Raw genomic sequence first — 19,388 nt, 5'->3', positions numbered from 1 at the left:
GCTGCGTCACACTCAACAAGTCAATACCAGTCATGTCGATATCTGGATCTGGGAAGGCCAGATCTCTAATTAATAAATAATAAATTTCTGATAAAACTCTGCCCCTCTATATGTAATTTTAACAGTTTAACTAAATTCTTAAAAAAACACTGTCAAGTTATTTTTTTTCCTGCACAAAGACTGCACATCACATTTGAGATTGCACTGATACTACTTTAGAATTTTAAATAAGTAAAGTCTGATAAGATGAAGTATCTGTTCTCTGTAGTAGGTTTCAAAGAGTAGATAGTGCATGTGCTTCCTACAAAATAATTTTCCAATTTAGTCAGCTGTCCAAAGTGGTGAAATAGTGAGGGTTTTCAAATTGTTACCAACTCTACAAAACAGAGTGATCATTCTATAGTGTGAAGGTCAATTTGAAAGTTGTTTAACTTTCTCACTTCTGTTTACTAATATTTGAAAGCATGATACTAGCAACGCTGAGGCAGCCGTAGCTGAACCAGCTACACCTACAAAATGGGTTTTATGATGAAGCTCAGCAAAAAAGACAGTCTTGAGTAAAAAGGTGTTAGAAATCAGAAATAACAGGTACCACAACTGCATTTTTTCTTACACAACTCGCCTATCATATGGTGGTGGATGACTCACATCCATGATAACATTCCTGCACCTGCTGTAATATTACCAGCATTTGCTTGTTGATCCACTGGGTTCCAGGTGATGGAATTGGAAAAAATACTAATTCTGATTTACTTACTGTGTCTGATGATAGATATCAGTTGTACCCCGGACATAACTGATGTTGGAGCAGGTCATTTTTCTTGAAGATCTTGACCCTGAAATAAAGAAGCATATGTTTAAAACTGACTTGTAAGAAGGTAAAAGTTTTGGTAGGCACATTTGTACTGTGTTTAGTGTTCCAAGAAAGCCAAATTTAAGTTTAGTGTAAATTTGGGCTAAATTCAGCTTTAGAGCACGGATGAGATTCCTGCCCAGAACTAGACATGCTTTTCAGCCCTTTCCACGGCGTCCTAGTTGTGTAAAGGGAAAGCATAGTTTGAGCAAAGAACAGAAGAAAGTCAAGTTTTAATCTACTCAAGACCAAAAATACTGGGTCTGAAATACGGTAGTCTTACCATGCTGTTTATAAATTCTCTCACATCGTTTGGATGGGTAAAACTTAAAGATTTTTAAAGGGATTGCCTGTTTAGTTTTAAGACTAACTCTGAGCTTTCTTGATTTTTACAATTGTAAGCAAGAGAATCCAAAACAAGAACATATCAGAGTTTTTTGCTTTCCTGTAAACGCTATACCAGTTAGTGAATTTCTCAGTGCTTTCTGCTAGTGCAGTAGGAAATTCATACAAGTAGCCCCAGGGATAGAAGCTTAACATCGTAACGTTATAATGTATGCTTAAAACGTGTTTCTGTTAAAATGTGCATTTCTTGAAGTTTAGTGTAGGAATGAGGTAAGTCCTAAACCAATACATTATTTTTCTTAATTCACACTTGTATAAAACTTGTGGATTTTTAAAGTTGGATATACGTAATGCGTGTTTGCACATGCTTATCTGCATTTTTTGGGGCAGATTAGACCAATTGGACTTAGAAACCCACATGGTTTTCTGCAGAAAGTTTTGAACTTGCTCTACCCATGCTCTGAACTTACTGGGAATATGTAGCTGTGTGTACTACGCTGCAAAAAGTGTGTAACAACACCATTTGAGTTGGTTCAAGACTCCAGGCAGCACAAATTTGCATCTACTAGTAAGAGATATTGTAAGAAGAGGTCATGGCTTACCTGAAGCCACATGAAATTAAGGGAAATCAAAAATAAATCATTCAAACTATTACAAAATAGTTCTTCAGTTAACTTCTTATAGTCATTTAATATTACTCAGAAAATACAATTCATTATTTAAAGCAGGTATTTTCCATTTTCCAGAGAAACTCAATACATTTTGAATGACTTTTCATCAATTTACATTTTTCTGTTGTTGCTTTTGCATTCTGCCATCTCTGCCCATGCAATTCTTGTTAAACAATATTGTAAGCTCTGAACAGAACTGCCATGACGCAACTCTGAAATATTTGTATTTAAATTCTCAACGTTTGTGTGACATAAGAAAATAATGTCCTTGTTTTCAGGACTTGCTATTCCTGGTGTTAATGCTTTAGCCAGAGGAGTATCCTTCCTGTACTGTAGAACAGGAAATAAGCTGGTTCCTTTTAAATTCTGAAAACAATGAACTTTGTCCTTAGCCTAATTTTTTAGAAATTACATTGATTTTCATGTTTTGGACAATGCATTAGTTTGTTTTGCTTCCTCGTGAAATACAATGGGAACACCATGTCATAATCCATAATAAACTATCAAGGCAGAATTTAAGAATGTAAATGTTACATCTTTAATATGTTTTTTTCTTAGTCAAGCATCTTGACCATCTCTTGTTGAAAAGATGAGATTTCACATTAGGGTAATGGCTATATGTATCTAAGAAATAATGAAGCACTGATAAAATGATACAGAAACAAGGGGAAGGGGAAAAACAGAAGAAACGAACAACTATTCTTTTTTTTTCTCCTGGAAACATTTACAAAAAAGCCCTCATCTTTGAAAGTACAATGCCTTTATGTCTATGCCCTCCCCAAGGTTTTGTGCAGTTCCTGGTATAGTATTAAATGTGTCACACTGGTTATTCTTTCAGTAACAATAAGATGAGAACCTCTTGAAATTTTGTTAAATGTAATGAAACAGAAGAAGTTAGTAAACCTCTGAAAGTGTAAACAGTTTTTGTAAATTTGACAGTATTGGATTTATTCGGTCCTTTAAATAATTATGGTAACACGTATTCTCAGTTAGTCAGGAAAACAGCATTTTCTGATGTTTGGAGAGTGGATTGTATCACTTATTTTTGTGTTTTTCAATAAGCCAGGTAAAATATGGCTTCTCTTCAGTTTCTCATGTTTCAGCAGGGTTTATTTAAATGTACAATAAGCCTCTATATTTAAAAAAAAAAAAAAATCCGCAAGGAAAAATGATCAACCAAACACAGCTTTTCTTTTAAAATGCTCTGCAAACATAACTTGTATTTCACCTGAGTGCATGTCGTGGTCTAGGCTGCTCTGGCAACTGAACTCCACAGAGCCGCTCACTTACCCTCCCCCACCCCCCGGGGATGGGGAAGGGAAATAAAGGAAAAAAGGAAAAGAGACCCGTGGGTTCAGATGAGAACAATTTACTACTACCACTACCAATATATATATGTACGGATATGTACAAGGATAAATATATACAAACGAGTGATGTACGGTGTAATTGCTCAACACCCCTTGACCGAGGCCCGTCTCGTCCCGAATTAATGATCCCGAAACAGATGAGTCCTGACACCGCAATCCCGGACGAGCCAGAGGCCCGAAAATAGAGAGCGAGACAGGGAGAGCGTTCTGATAGTCTGAAAGTGAGAGTCCCAGAAGAGCAAAGGCCCTTCTTTCTGACTGACCCTCACTTTTATACTGGGCATGACGCTGCATGATATGGAATACTCATTGGCCAGTCTGGCCTCAATCCTGTGTCCAAGTACAAATCGTAAGGAGAGTCGTGGACCCCTTGTCCCGGCCATGCTCCCCCTTATCCTGTTGTGCTCCTGCACACTGGCAAGAACACGGCAGCTGAAAAGTCCTTGAGGCCTCAGTGTCACCTCTAAACATCAGCGCGCTGTCAGCGTTCTTCTCAGAGCAAGCCTCTGAGTAAAACCAAAACACGGAGCTCTTCCAGCTGCTAAAAAGAAGAGCTAAGTCTGTCCCAGCTGAAACCAGGACTGTGCAGTCACGTTAAGACATGTAAGAAGACTATATAATCATTACATGTTTCAGTTTGTGGTACAAACTCCATATATATCACTATCTTTTCTTGAATCTCTTATCGAAGAGTACTGTTACAAGGGAAAAAAATCCTAGATTTAGATGTATACTTAATACCTCTTAAGACACGTAGCTGATAGGAGAAGTGTATGTATGTATGAAATCCAGTCCCTTTATCAGATGTGACCAAAAAGCATCAAACTCCAATATCAATAGGGATTGGAAGCAATCACTCCAAACTATGTTAATAGCAGTTGATCCTTAATGATAGGTGTTGTAGAGGTTACTATCAGGTCTGAATACATCTAGAAAAAGTATTTCTGAAGTTCAAATACTTGGTATCTTTTGAATGTTTCCGTTGTACTTTCAGAGAGGTGGTATGCCTACATATGAACGAATGATTGTTTTCTTTTGTCAGTACTTCAGCTGAGGCTACAACAACGACGGACACGAGAACAGCTGGTGGACCAGGGCATCATGCCACGTAAGACTTAAGTTATTTCTAGTCATTTGTACTACTATATTATATTAATGATGAACTAATATATAAACTAATAAAGATAAGCATTTCTGTGAGAATCATTAAAATTAACTTCATCACTTGAAAAGACTCGTGGGATCCTTTAGGTAATCTAAATGAGTGAGAGTAAATCCATCATGCTTACCTAATGTTTCAGTTAAAATAGCCATTGTGATGAAAACACAAGGATTTGCAGACAGTCTGATTCTCTCTTTATCTTCTGTCTTTAATTAAGACTAATCTTACTGAAATAAATTTAATTATATAAATGAGTGGACATCAATAACAAAGCCAGCAGTCTTTAAAGAGCAGGATGGCAAAGGTTGCCAAACAAAAAGAAAGGACACGCAGAAGTTGTGACTTATGCACCAACAGACGTGTCTTCTGTGTCAAATCTTGTATGATGGTAGCTGTGATGTTACAGGACATCAGTAAAGCAATGGATTAAGCTGGACATCGTACACTGGATTGTATGACCTAATGCAGAAGGTTCTATGCCTAGGCTTTTTTGTGCTTTTTAAAAATTTTTTTTTTTAATTTTAGAAAACTGTTTTGGTTTTACAACATTTTTTTTCCAGTTGCCAGAAGTTCCCGATCAACTTGCCATATCTGGCAAACTGTCCAAATTGGTGCAAGACTTCGTATTCTCTTCAACAAAAATTATATAGCGGGAAAAATTCAATGAATCCTTATAAATGCTTTTTTTAGAAGAGTTAAGACGCTGCTGATCACCTTAGCACGAAGTGTCTCACTAAGGCAGCAACATCACCAAGTTTATAAATACAGCTGGAGATGTGTTTATGATTTCGGGATTCTGTAGTGCTCTCCTCCTCACTCTTTGACCTGGCTACCTGCCATCCTTGACAGCTATGCAAGAAGTTAGCAGTTCTTCAGTAAACCACTTTTATCTCTAACTATTCTACCACTGGAATTTAATTGCAGACCATAGTGCTTTGACAAGCAAATAATGTTGGTAAATTTGGATATTTGTTACATTTGTAAGTCTGAACTTACTGCACTTATCTTTTGAAAGTAAGTAATTGGCATGCTTTATGCAATTGCACTTTATTGCCTGAGTCTGTTTTCTCCTTTATTGATTTCAGTCTGCTAGAGATGATGGTAGTTTCAGCACCAGCACTTATGATACCTAAAATCAATTTAGCAATCACAGGAGGGTCCTCCTGAATACGGATATTTAGTGGCCTAGAATTCAACTGCAGTTAACTCCTTCCTTAGAGATGTTTTGTTGTTCCTCCACTGTCGTTCCCAATGACTCTGCTAATTGTTTAGTATAACATCTTCTGACTTGTTTTGGAGATCAGCCTGGCCTTTAAACGAGGAGTGCACAGAAAACATCGAGAATCCCTAAGTGGACAGTGTGGGACGAGACTGGGCTCAAGATAATAGGTCCAAGTTGTCAAAAGATTCAACTGTGAAAAGTTGTTTTTCTGAAGCAAACAAAACCCTGAGCCATTGAAAACATATCAGAATTATGTCAAATTATTATAAATAGCCCAGTATGCCCTGATAAATTCTAGCTTGAAAGGACAGTATCTTAAGGCTGATCTCTTCTTGAAGGTTTCTGAGTATGCAGCAGCCTTCAGATTGCTTTGCTAAAGTATCTTCACCTTCCTAGGTCTGTAGTGTCGATTGTCTTCAGGAACGGAATAATCTGTTTCTTTTTGAGTGAAACCTGGGAAAAAACTTCTAAACTGTCAAAAAGTGTTAAAGAATTAGTTTTGCAGTATCTTATACTCTCCAAAAGTGTGGCAAATAAGATGGATCATGCCTGTTGCCATTTCACTTCCTTTCAACAATCCAATTGAGATGAAGCACTCTACAATTCATGTTATTTCTAGCTGAATAGTGTTTTTTACTCTTTTTGGCTATTTATTAGCTAACCATCATTCTGTTTTCTAACATGAACATTTGGGGCTTCTATTATTTTTTTTTTTTTTAAATCAGCACAAATAGTTCTTAAGGAACAGTCCAGTTATCTCTAGTAACACTTTCTGTCAATTTAACTCTCACTTTCCCTTCACAGCTTTGAAAAGTCCAGCTGCATTCCACGAGCAGATAAAGAGCCTGGAGCGAGCCAGGGTAAACCGCTTTTGTGTAAACTTGTTATTGACATCTGAAAGTGGATGGGCAGTTGTTATGTGATACTACATTCTCTGAAAACATGAATAGTTATTACCATACAGTAATAACATGTGCTATTATCTTGAAAGAATCCATTACAATAAAATATTGCTGTCAAATTTGAGAGGAACTTTCTTAATCCTTCACACATCAAGGTGGAGTGATAAACTTACTATCATGATGTAATACATAGCTACCTCCAGTTAAGGATAGGATCCTTGGGTAAATTATGCTTGTGCGGTATTTCTGTAGCAAATCTATACTATTGTGATTTTCTGTGATAGTATCAGATCAAATCCAGCACTGCTTAACTGATATTAAAACAGAACAAACCAAACCAAACCCCTCTGCTGCCCATGTTCTAACAGTGATGCCCACCTGTCTGAATGGAACTGCAAATATTGATTGATTAGACATACAGGATTTATCAAACTACTGTGATTTTTCCAGTAAACAGTAGTTAATGCTATTTCCTCATTTCTTTAAAGACTGAAAATTTTCTGAAGCACAAGATTCGCAGCAGGCCAGACCGGTCTGAGCTGGTCAGAATGCACATCCTCGAAGGTATGTACCCACCTGTATGTACCTTTTGAGCTGCTATTAGAAGGAACTTCTGTTACGCACTCAGTTTTCTAACTGAATTAGGCTTCGGTATGAATTATTGCTAAAGGTTTATATGCTCTATTTCTCTACTTCTACAGTGTCTGTCGTAATCTGTATAATAATAGACACATCTATGGCAGTGAAAGTATTCTCAACTATGTATTTATTTGCAATTGCATAATGCTTTTATTCTATAATGGTGATTATACCATGGTGTATGTACATGTTGTGTATATATTGCTTCAATTTCTACTCATACCCTAAAATAACCTGACAGCCTTGTACTTTTCCCTCACCACCACTCCCTCAAAAAATCTTTAATAAACTTGACTTTTACCGTGCCTTGTTATGAATTATACCCTGTTACTTCATGAAGACAGGCTGAGAGAGTTGGGGCTGTTCAGCCTGGAGAAGAGAAGGCTCTGGGAGACCTTCTAGCAGCCTTCCAGCACCAAAAGAGGCCTACAGGAAAGCTGGAGAGGGGCTTTTTACAAGGGCATGTAGTGATAGGACAAGGGGCAATGGCTTTAAACTGAAAGAGGGCAGATTTAGATTAGATCTAAGGAAGGAATTTTTTCACTCGGTGGTGAGGCACTGGAACAGGTTGGCCAGAGAAGTTGTAGATGCCCCATCCCTGGAAGTGTTCAAGGCCAAGTTGGATGAGGCTTTGGGCAACCTGGTGAAGTGGAGGGTGTCCCTGCCCATGGCAGGGGGGTTGGAACTAAATGAGGTCCCTTCCAACCCAAACCATTCTATGATTCTACAATTCTCTTTTCCTTGTTGCTCATGTCATTTGAAACAATAGTCTTTTTATGAATAGAGCTGTATTACTGGGCTTCACCATAATCTTACCAAATACTGAAATTACCAAATAACCATAATCCAAGTCAATTTAATAGCTGTTAGTTTTCAAAACATGCATTTGGATACTAAACCCAGATAGCAGTCCCCACATTGGTAGATCACATCCATACTGACAAACTGTCTCCATATTTTCCTTGAAATACAATTTTGAAGACTCAAATTTGTGCTAGAAGTTATCTTTAAAGGTAAGCTTTTTAAGAGGTTTGCCAAAAGAGAATCCAAAAATCAGTGGGTTCATTAAAACTATACTATAGTTCACACTGGTAAACCATTAGAGCAGCAAATGTTATCTTCAGATTATAATTAGCATTTGTTATTTTATATTCCCTGCTTTATTGTTGGACACTATACAAGTGTTTACCAAAAATATTACTGCTGTTAAAAAGGAAGTTACATTTATAGAAAAACATGATCATGGTAATGAACAACATCTCATATAATCTTATTTTTACTTATTAATTTGAGAATTTTCAGAATAATGCTTGCTTTTGGTAAAAGTGGAATGGTTATTGCAAAGACAAGACAATGTCGTCATTAAATTGGAGAAAAGATGGAGCAGAATATTTAAATCAATATATCTTTTTAGAGACTTTTGCAGAGCCTTCCCTACAAGCCACTCAGATGAAACTGAAGAGAGCTCGATTGGCAGATGATCTGAATGAGAAGATTGCTCAGCGGCCTGGCCCTATGGAACTGGTAGAAAAAAATATTCTTCCTGTAGACTCCAGCGTTAAAGAAGCTATTATAGGCAAGTAGAAGTCTCACGGCTTCTATCTGTTATGTGTATGGCATTGTGGAAAAAATAATTTTAACTCTTTGAGGGTAAGATTCACTAGAAGAAAACATACACAAAGTTTATTACTGCTTACTCTTTCAGCTTCTGAATCCTAAACTCTGTCATAATTTAATTAAAGTTATTCTATTTTTATTTGAAACTAAGTTAGAATTATATAGTTGGAGTACACTACTGTCTTTGAAAAGACTTGTTCCTTAATAAAAATCCTTACAAAATAGTCAAACATGTGGCCATTACTCAATCTGGTTTAGATGTCTGTGTCCACTCCACAGATATTGAACATACCTTTTAATCTTTTATTATAACAACTTCTCCTATGTACTTAAGTTTATTGAGTCCTTGAATATGATTTAATATGGCTGTTAATATATTAAAAACACAATACTTATGTACCATATGTTTAGACTGTGATGAAAGCTGATCATTTTCTAGTAATTAGCTAATTCTGCCACCAATGTCTAAATTTAATTAACTAAAAAAAATTGGGTTTGCTTGTTTCTTTGTAAACATTCTAGCAGTTGGACAAGAGAATTATCCTCAAGCTTTGGATGATTATTCATTTGATGAAGACAGCAGCGATGCTTTATCACCAGATCAGCCAGCCAGCCAAGAATCCCAGGGTTCAGCAGCTTCCCCTGGTGAGCCAAAAACAAGTGACTCCCCATCACCAGTAACACCAAATGCTACTACGTCAACACAGGTACACTTTCTAAATTTTGAAACAGAATCTTCACAGCATGTTTTTTGGTCTGGCACTATAGAAGTGGGGCAGAGTTTCACATGGAATGAATATATTTGCTGTTGCAAAGGAGTGTCTGGGACTCCCTGGCTTAGCTGTTGGCAATTATGAAATTCCCATAGGCTGTAGTAAAGCCATAAATTCGCTGAAATTCATTATGGCCCACAGAAGATGAACAGCTTTGCCAGAAGTCATTTGAAAGGTCATATCCATGGTGTACTCCAGCTGTTATTGATTACTTAATGTCTGTCTTCATTCTGGGCAAGGTCTTGAACTCATTTAGAATTAAACTTAGCTGAAACAGCAACAGTTCGTGTCAGTCTCATTATCTCCAGAAAAGCCCATAAAAAATAATGTTTCCCACATAATTTAAATGTTCTCTCCTGTAGCTTTAAAATACTGCCTAAGGAATTTACTATTTAAGAAATGAAAATAACCTCTGATTTTTCAATGAGGTTTTTACTATTTTCTCAAGTTACTTAGAAAGAAAGAAAAGCAGGTCTGCCATGGCAAATAAAATGTTGTCTTTATAGTAGAGCATTTAAATGTATGAGGATTTAAAGAACAGTGGATTTGAATGAAAACACGTGACTGTTTTCAGAAGAGTTGCAAAAATGAGTATTGAAAGAGAACTCTTACAACAATTTAATTTTGTGATTTGAAATGGACAGTAACATCTCCTACCCTATCTTCAAAACATTATAAAAGTGCTGATGTAAAGTAATTTGCCAAAACAATAATGAAACAAACATCACGTGCTACAAATGCATTTCTTTTATCTTCTATTAGCTACTGAAAACACAGGGTTGTATGCATAATCACACGGTTATCTGGATGCTTTCTAGAATATCTTGTACAGCGTGTGCTTCACAGCTCTTTATCTTCACCTTTGAGTTAATCAGTAAGTTTATCCATTAATGAGATACATTTATTTATTTAAACATTACTGTGTTTAGTTTAAATAGATTGTTTATGATGTTTTCTGTCATACCTCAGCTACAAATTTTAAACTCACTAACTTAAGCCCTCTTAAGAGGAGAAAGCTTTGCTTTTAACTAGATTTCTGCAACTTTCATGGAACTTCTTCTCTGGATGGAGAAAGAGACACAAATTAAGGCTCCAGTGGAGGGGAAGGCAAGCAAAGTCATCTGTTGATGGCAACTAGCTTGAACAGTCAGCAAACTCTGAACTAGCCAGATTTAACAGTACTCATCTCCACTCATTACCAGCGTGTTCATTTGAGACTGACAGAGCTAAGTAAATGCCAAATTGTGCTTATATTCTGAGTTATGCTTGCCTAGAGGAACCACTGAGGTTTTTTTGTGTTGAAATGGAGAGTCACAAAAATTTTGCCTTGTATCAGTGCTGAATGAGTTGTTGAATCAAATTTACATGTCTGCTGAGCAATCATGTATGTCCTTGATCCTGAACTACTGTTTCTCCCAGTAAGCCTATTTTCCCGTTGCACATAAATGAAAGCAGCTATATTATCACAGAAAAATAATTTTTGTTTCAGATTGATGCATTTTACCATACTATCCATGTTTACACTTCAGTAAATTATTTAGTGGAAAGACTCGGGTTTTCATCACGGTATTATATATGAAGTGAATTCCAAATGACACAGGTTTAATAATACTGCACTCAGCTTTGTGTACTTGGTATCAATATACCACATGTGTATAAGCAAACAGAGAAATTTCAGTAATGTCATTTTTGTTTAATTAGCTGAAATATTTTGTATTAATATGAGCAATATTGAGCAGAAAGTGTGAATTTGATGGAAATTCAAAAGCTTTAGGACTTAAACTTGTTTCATTTCATGCAAGTCTGTACCTGGTTAAAAACAAGTTGATTTAGCCTGTATAACACAAACATTAGAATACTTTATTTTAAAAGAATTTAAGAGCATATCAAAACCTGACCAATATGTGAATGATACTACTATAAATGTGTAACATAGATTACAGTTGATCAACATTAACCTGAAGAATAATGGATTCATATTCATTTTCATATTCAAAAACAATCCTGGACACAAAATACAGCACATAGTTTTATTTCATTGTTCCCTAACATACGGCTTAAGATGTGAATTGAGTTTCATGTCGAGAGAATGTAATTTGAAAACAAACCACATGAAATTAGATTCCTAAGTAAAGAGCTAGGTTCCTAATGGAGAGTTAAATAAAAATACTCAAAGCAACGCAAGCCAGAAGCTTTGCAAGTAGGAAGCATAAGACAGATATGTGATTGCAGCATCAAAATAACAGAGCACTTGAACTTCATTGAGAAAGCACTCCAGGTAGAACTTCAATCCTTTGCTTACGGATTTCATAACATATTACAGCCACCTCTGTGCAGAGACCTAAAATGCAAAGCTGCTCTTCTGCAGAATAAAACAGATGCTTACCTTTTTGTTCCTTTTGAAATAAAGAATAACAGCACAGCATGTCTCCACAGGAGACGTATCTGGGAGATTGCTCTTTCATTCTTTTAATTTCCTCTGACAAATTTTACGATTTATTACAACATAAAATACAAAGAATGTTTTGAAAACAGTGGAGTGCAGCCAGAGTTCTTTTCAAGGCTTCCTCCTCTGCACATTTCCAGGCCTCAGAGGATGTAACACAACTTTGAGAATCTTCAGCTCTTGTTGACTGATGACCTAAAACTTGCTTTAACCTGATGCGTTCGCATCTGGTAAGGATTACACATTTTAGCCTAATCCTACCATTAGCCACACCACTCTAAACAGATCAAATTGTGGTGTCCACAATTCTGAAGACATTAAACAGTTATCTTCAAAACAGCTGAAGTACTTTGCTTGATGAGACAGAATATAATGACTGTTTTCTTAATATAGTCACTGGAGCTTGTTGACCTGATAGATGTTTGTTTGCAGTTGGAAGAAAAGGTTCAGAAATCATATTATGTGTAACTAGAAAAAGAAGATCTGTTCAAAGGAAATAATCTTTACATTACTTTATGAAGTAATCAAGTTAAGAAGTTGAGATCCATTGATTTCATTTTTTTAATTTAAAAACTTATCAAGTAAATGATATGCATGGTTCATCACCTCATCTAACACATGCAGGTAATATTGGGAAGTCTGTAAAAACCTTTGTATTTCATGTTGCCGTTAATCCTGTAGTTTAGGATAACTACTAATGTAAAGAAAAAGTACTTTATAACAATTAACACTGTAAGTTTCAAGCAACATGAATTAAAGAGGTGGGTGGGGTTTTTTTTGTTGTTTGGTTTGGGTTTTTTTTAAACCTTTACTACCTTTCCCATTATAAAGAGTTTTGTTGTGCTGTCATTATGGAGTTGTTTTCATAGCCTATAAAGGGTTGCTAAATAGTATGATTGAAGTGAAGTTTCTTGTTTGGGTTCAAGAAGGATCAGAATGATGAATGGTAAAAGATTATGTAATAAATAATCTGAAGTATCAAACATTTAAAATGTTTTTTAGATGGAACTTCAGGAAAAGAAAACTTAAGAACCAATAAAAATCATGAGATCATTGGAATTCTCCTATGCTTTATGGTAATACTGTACATGACACTTCGATTCAAAGACAATCTAAGTGCTTTTTAAAATGTTAGTGCTATAACTAGAATAAGCCTTTTAAACTTGATAGCAACAGGAGTGCAGTGTGTTGGAATACAGCATCCAAACCCCTTTTTTAAAGGGTAAGTCCCTCTACAGTCCCCTGCCAGTTCTTATGCAAGTCCAGCAAATAACAGATACTGTGTAGATATCGGATGCTTTCCAAAGCAAACACTTTGAAAGCTGGATATAAAAATAGAGGCATTTATATCTTTAGTCTGCCACTATAAACTGACACAACCCCAAGACAGGCTTGTGTGCAATGTGACTAGGCATGGCTTACTAAATCTTGCAAATTAGTAAGGCAGTATCAGGAGCTTTTCCTCTGGATGGCTGCACTACACAAGGATCAAAACCACGATACAGTTTAGACAGGTTACAGCAAGCCAGCTATAGCTGCCTGTTGGCATCTGGCGGTTGAAGACTCAACCAGATGTATAAAAGAAATGCAGAGATAGAAGGGAAATGATTATAACTTAATTGTAAGCAAAAGTCAGAGAGCTTAGTGCATGCGGACTGGCAGATTGATAATTGCCATCCTGGACATACAAAAGAACCAGAACATAAAGTTGCAAAATGCAAACCAAGTGTTTTTAGGACACTGATTTAAGTCATGGAAGAAGCACAGGAAGAAATTAATTAGGGAGAAGTACCCATCTGACTTAATTAGAATCCAAGGTTTTAGAATGTATTCTGAAGAAAAAGGATATTTACTGATAGGAATATAACAGAAATAGATGGGCTTTTATAGAAGGAATATTGTACTAGGTGATCTAATTGCTTTCTTAAACACTGGAAATGCAACTGATCTCATCTGTCTGGATTTAATACTGTATGACATTAAACACTAGCAAAACTGGAGAAGATGGAGATTAGCAGAGATAAGACAGAAAGAGGGAAGTATTAGGTTGAAAGGAAGTTGGAATAGTGCTCTGCAGGAGTTGATTTGGGGACATTCTGGTTTCATGTTACCATTAACAACCTTGACATAAGAATGGGCCACATAACAAAAGTTGGAAGGCATAGTCAGCACAGAGTTGGATTGTCCTTATGCAGAAAGAACTGGTTGATTTGGCTTTTAGGAGAGAAATGGAATTTCAATAGAATGGAACAGGTCTTTAAAAAACAAACACCCCTACACTCCCCCCCAAAAAAACAACACAAACAAACAAACAAACAAAACCCACCTCTCTTTCCCATGAAAAAGAAATGTGGAAATCTGGGGACTCTGACTCAAGAGAAGACTGAGGAGGAAGACAGTTGGAATGCAGTGGTCAGCAGTGAAGTGAATGTGTGCTACTGTGTACTTCCTCTGTAAAACTGCAAGTACATCGGAAGAAGTGATTCCAGTAGAAGTGTTGATGCCACTCTAAGGATCCAGTGGGACCCCATATGGAATATCGTATACGTTTCCAGTTACTTATATCCAAGAAAAAACTAATGAAAACTGCAACACAAACAGGAAAGGATGATCAGAGAATGAAAAATCTCTTCTATAAGAAAAGAATAAAAATTCACTGTGTAGCTCAAAAAACAAGGGCTGAGATCTCTTTATGTACAATGTCTATATCCCATCAGAGGGATATTCACTACAGAAGGAAATAGGTTTTAAATTGGAAAATAATTTCAGCACAGAAAAAATTGATATGACAAAGTTAAGCTCGGTGAAGTCTGGATATTATGTAGGAAACCTGTGAGCATTTTCTAGTAGGCGTAGTGGTGCCAGGAAAAGAATAAAGTCCTAAGCCTATATGGAATTTTGTAAGTTTATGGAAGAAATTACACACACAATGGTGTAACAGCAAGGGAAGAAACTCAGTAATGTTCAGGCTACTGGATTGCACCTAGACAGCAATATCATTGTGCTGGCAGTCAAATACAGAAGAAATGCACCTCCTGGCACAATCGGAGGTGTGGTTGCCATGAAAATACACCAGGAAGCTGTCTCTTCAAAATACATCTGTGCTGCTGCTGCGTGATCATTCTGAAACAAGAAGTTCATTTTCCTATGTTGATGTTTGACCTTCCTGAAAAAGAGGCTTTTCTGACAGTACTGGTTTGGGTGGTAAGATTCCCCTGGTGTACACAAGACTCTGACTTCACAAACAGAAGACAGTGAAGGCCTCAACTCTATAGTCATACAGCAGTGTAACTTCAGTAGGCTGCTTCAGCGTACGTCTGTGTGCCTAGGGTCAAATTTTAACGTTGCTTCAGGCACAGTAATAACAAATAAATGTATCTCTGCGAAACAATTGCTAACAATGCATTCCAGTCTTCCTTTAATTGTTTTTAACCCTTACACTTTTATTTATAATGAATAAAATTTTGTTTGAACTATTTTTCTGTACTTAGTTGCATGTAAAAGAATATAAATTAGTTATACTCTTAAAATCTGTAATTCTTTGGGTTTAGAAGCCTTCATAGATGACACTTGGTAACGCTAAGAAGGAAAGAAATTTATTTGACATAACCTTTTCCTGTAATTCTGACTGACTACCTTGAAGAGAAGATTTCTTTTTTATCCTTCTGCCAGGAGCAAAAGTACTTTAATGACAGCTGTCAGTCAGTTCAAGGAGATTTTTGCAGTTATGAAGTAAAGAACTGGCATCAGTTACTTAATCTGGTTCTGAGCTACAAACCAGAGACAGATACATGTTAGGAGCAGTCGAAGTGAAATGTTCCTGACTTGGATGGGTGAGGTTACTTCTGAATGTCCTTTCAGCTCTTTTTTATGATTTTTGTTAAAAAAAAAATAGCAACAACATGTTTTCATTATATTTATTTGTTTTCCTGTATGTTAAAAGGAGAAAAGAATTCTGCAAATTAAAACAGCGTAAAGGTTATGAAAACAAAGCCCTTCCTGAGGGCTTTTTTTGTATGTTCTTATAAGTCCTTTTTGGTTATCATTCTTTTACCTGCAGCAAAAAATTATAATAATTAAGAAAAACATTAATTTTGGAAAAATATTTATTACAATATATTAGAAAAACTGATATTAAAATCAATTACTGTTTTGACTTGGTGAAACTACAAGTAAATCTTTATTAGTAAAAACAGATTTTGGGTGCATTTACATGTGGCAGTTAAAATGCAAACTAAGAAGTCAAGGTAAGAAACCAGTTAATCTTACTTGCTGTGTTTGAAGAGTGCCAAAATGTATGTGAGAGTGTCCTGGTTTCACCATTCCTCCTAAAAATACTTTGTGAATTTGACGTGATAGTAGATTGTCGTAACCTTTTCACATTTTTTCAGATATTCAGATGGTGGATGTTTTTCATGGTTCTCTTTTTCCTTATATTTTTTTAATACTAGTATCCACCTTTAACCTCTCCAGTTCCTGAATTTCTCAAAACTGCCTCTACAGTTGAACAGCACGTTACACGTTCTACTGCTACACCCACCCTGACCACAAATACTGTATCTGCAGCAAAACCTGGGCCAACGTTAGTAAAGGTAGGTATCTGTAATAATGGCATCTGGGGACTATGTTCTCCATCTACGTCCCTTTCCAATACTATATTGAAAAAATACACAGGTATGTTATAGTGTCTGTAACTAAACCCAGCTTTTTTTAGTGTTTAGGAGAAGATACTGAGCTGTTGACTGAAAGCTTTTGTAAGCTAAGATAACCTTGAACGCTTGTAGGGACTGGTGCATTATTTCAAGAGGCTTTTACAGTACAGTTGGCAAGTTTTCAAGCAGAATTACACATTACATTGCTATGGAAGTTTTTAAGAAAAAAGGACAATAGATTTTCTATTGGTGAAATTAATCTTTTCTAATCTGGTTTTGTATGGATGGAGAATAATTTAATAGGAACAGCAGCAACCGCATTTATAGTCTACCTATAACCAAACTGGTGAACAGCATTGCTCCTTCTCAGCAACTATTTTCTTAGTTTCTTTATTGTATAAGCAGAATGCACTGTGTGAGAGAAGCTACTGTATCCTTGAATTTGAATATCAGAAGAATGTACTCAGTTCTCTTTTCTGCACTGACCTAGCCAGCAGCATGGAAAGCTTTTTCAAATACAATCAGAGAGGGAGCTGTTGTTAGAAGATGTCTATAATATTTCATTTCAGCAACTCTGCCAAAGGTCTTCAGCTGTGTAATGATTGTATGTATGTAGACTTCTGCCTAACATCATGAAATTAATTCTTGGTTAAATTGACAAGGATGACCTCTAATAGTCAATTTCTATAAATTTGGCTATATCCAGTGAAGTCACTGGACTTGTACCAGCTTACTTAATGCAGGACCTTAATGACAAATTCAGATATCCCCCAAAACTGGCTATCTGTGTAATAAACGTGCATGGATCAACACAGGATTTCTGCTTTGATACCTTCTGTACGACTAGGTAACGGTCTTCAACCTTTCACTCGTAATAATTTCAAAGAGCTTGTAAAGGAAGAGAGTTTTACATGTGCAGGTATTGCTAATAAGGATACTACTGAAAGTTTCATAAGAGTAATCCTGTAATTTATAGGACTGTCTGTCCGTGCTTTTGCTCTAGACCTGTAAGTACCTCTGACCCACAGCTGTTCACAGGCAGATTTTAAGATACTAGCTTTTACTCATATGAAGTGCTAAGTGGCTTTGAACGTACCTGTTTAAGAAGAATGCCTCTTTGCAACGACGGGCCATGACTAGCAGAACCCCTTAGCTTCGTCTGTGCTGTGATTCACAAGCTGTGATTTGACGACCCCTTCTTCTGCACAGTGTAAGCCAGCTGGAGTACGTTAACTTTTCAAGGATGGTAAGCAATCCTTTTGGGTACGTTTGCAGAGATAATTGTATTCAGCAACTCATTGCAGTCAATGTGCTCCTGTACATTTCGTCTTTGTACCTTGCATAAACTGCTTGTAAATGAGATGTCTGTTAGAGTTGTTTCAATCTTTTCCATCCGTAAACAGCAAAGCCACCCAAAGAACCCAAATGATAAGCATCGGAGCAAGAAATGTAAGGAACCTAAGCCAAGGGTGAAAAAATTGAAGTATCATCAGTATATTCCACCTGATCAGAAAGGTGAGAAAAATGAACCACAGATGGACTCCAACTATGCTCGTCTGCTACAACAGCAGCAACTGTTTTTGCAGCTGCAGATCCTGAGCCAACAGCAACAACACTACAACTACCAGACAATTCTGCCTGCACCACTGAAGTATGTGAAGCATTGTTTTTGCCCTTTTAAGCAAAGATATAAACATCAGTTATAGACTTCATGCTTTAGAAGTAAAAGTGGTTTTCAAAAGTTAAGAGATGGTTGGAACCCAAGAGAACTTAAATGGCAGTGTGCATCACTGTGGGTATTATTTGCCTCATTTAGTAAGGTGATGAGGTGGTTCCCTTGTTAAAATACTCCTCAAGTCTGATAAGCCTTTAAGTGGTACTAGTTATTTTTGTGTGACATGGAAACGGAACGTCCTACCTGTCAGATACATTTTTTTCTGACCAGATGCGTGTTTGAAACTCAAGTGCATTTACGCGAAAGCAAGAAAGTTTTGACACCATTTTCATTCAAATATGATATAGGTAGGCAGAGCAGAAGAGAAGTTTACAGATGGTGTCTTGTACAAAGACACGTACTATTGTTAGGTTTTTATTGTCTTTTTACATCAGTTTCACAGATCACACTTTTGCAGTTCACAAATAAGAAGAAACAGTCACTTTAAATTAGGTAAAATTTGTATATTGTTTATAGCCTCATCTCTAGTGCTTATATGAGTTCCTCATCAGTGTTGATCTGCACTTTTAACAATGAGAAGTGTAGTTTCTGATTTACAGGTAGAAGCAGAAAAATATCAATGAAAAATATGTATCAGAAAAATATATGTTCAAAGAGTTGCCAGCAGCCTATAGCAGAATTAGAAGCTATCTGAAAAGTTTCATTCTCACCATCTAAGACCAATCTTTTCCTAGAAGCGCTTACCATATAACATACCACAGACACACAGCCCTAAATTCAAATGACTTTCAACTGTTGGTTGTTTTTTTTTTTTTTCCCAAATGAGTTTTCACCGAGTTATTTTTCCTCAGCAAGTGAGGCTAGAAAAGTTAAAGATACCATCTGTGGTTATATTTATAATTACCATGTATCCTAACATTTGGACTAGAGATGTTTCTGCCTGCTTACCCACGCTTCTTATGTTCCATTTACTGACATTTCAGAAATGTTTCTTTATAAATCAGTTGAACAAAATAAAAGAGCTGACTTATGGTACCTAGTGTAAATGATGGCATTTTAAA

The 19,388-nt window shown here is 36.3% G+C and overlaps 1 protein-coding gene across 2 annotated transcripts in view; it reads left to right on the top strand.

Annotated features, from left to right (window-relative positions):
* The window catches only part of MRTFB (myocardin related transcription factor B), a 54,153-nt gene that overhangs the window by 21,831 nt on the left and 12,934 nt on the right, over positions 1–19,388 (top strand). For both annotated transcript variants that reach the window (XM_009990708.2, XM_086622472.1), the window contains exons 2-8: positions 4,282–4,347; positions 6,428–6,483; positions 7,014–7,089; positions 8,579–8,740; positions 9,304–9,488; positions 16,452–16,592; positions 18,056–18,303. In XM_009990708.2, coding sequence (XP_009989010.2) covers positions 4,282–4,347; positions 6,428–6,483; positions 7,014–7,089; positions 8,579–8,740; positions 9,304–9,488; positions 16,452–16,592; positions 18,056–18,303 — 934 coding nt within the window. The remainder of the gene's footprint in view (positions 1–4,281; positions 4,348–6,427; positions 6,484–7,013; positions 7,090–8,578; positions 8,741–9,303; positions 9,489–16,451; positions 16,593–18,055; positions 18,304–19,388) is intronic.

Source organism: Tauraco erythrolophus, chromosome 17 (genome assembly GCF_009769465.1).
Source record: "Tauraco erythrolophus isolate bTauEry1 chromosome 17, bTauEry1.pri, whole genome shotgun sequence".
Lineage (NCBI taxonomy): Eukaryota > Metazoa > Chordata > Aves > Musophagiformes > Musophagidae > Tauraco > Tauraco erythrolophus.
Note: the sequence above shows the minus strand (reverse complement) of the source record. Positions and strands in the feature narration are given on the sequence as shown.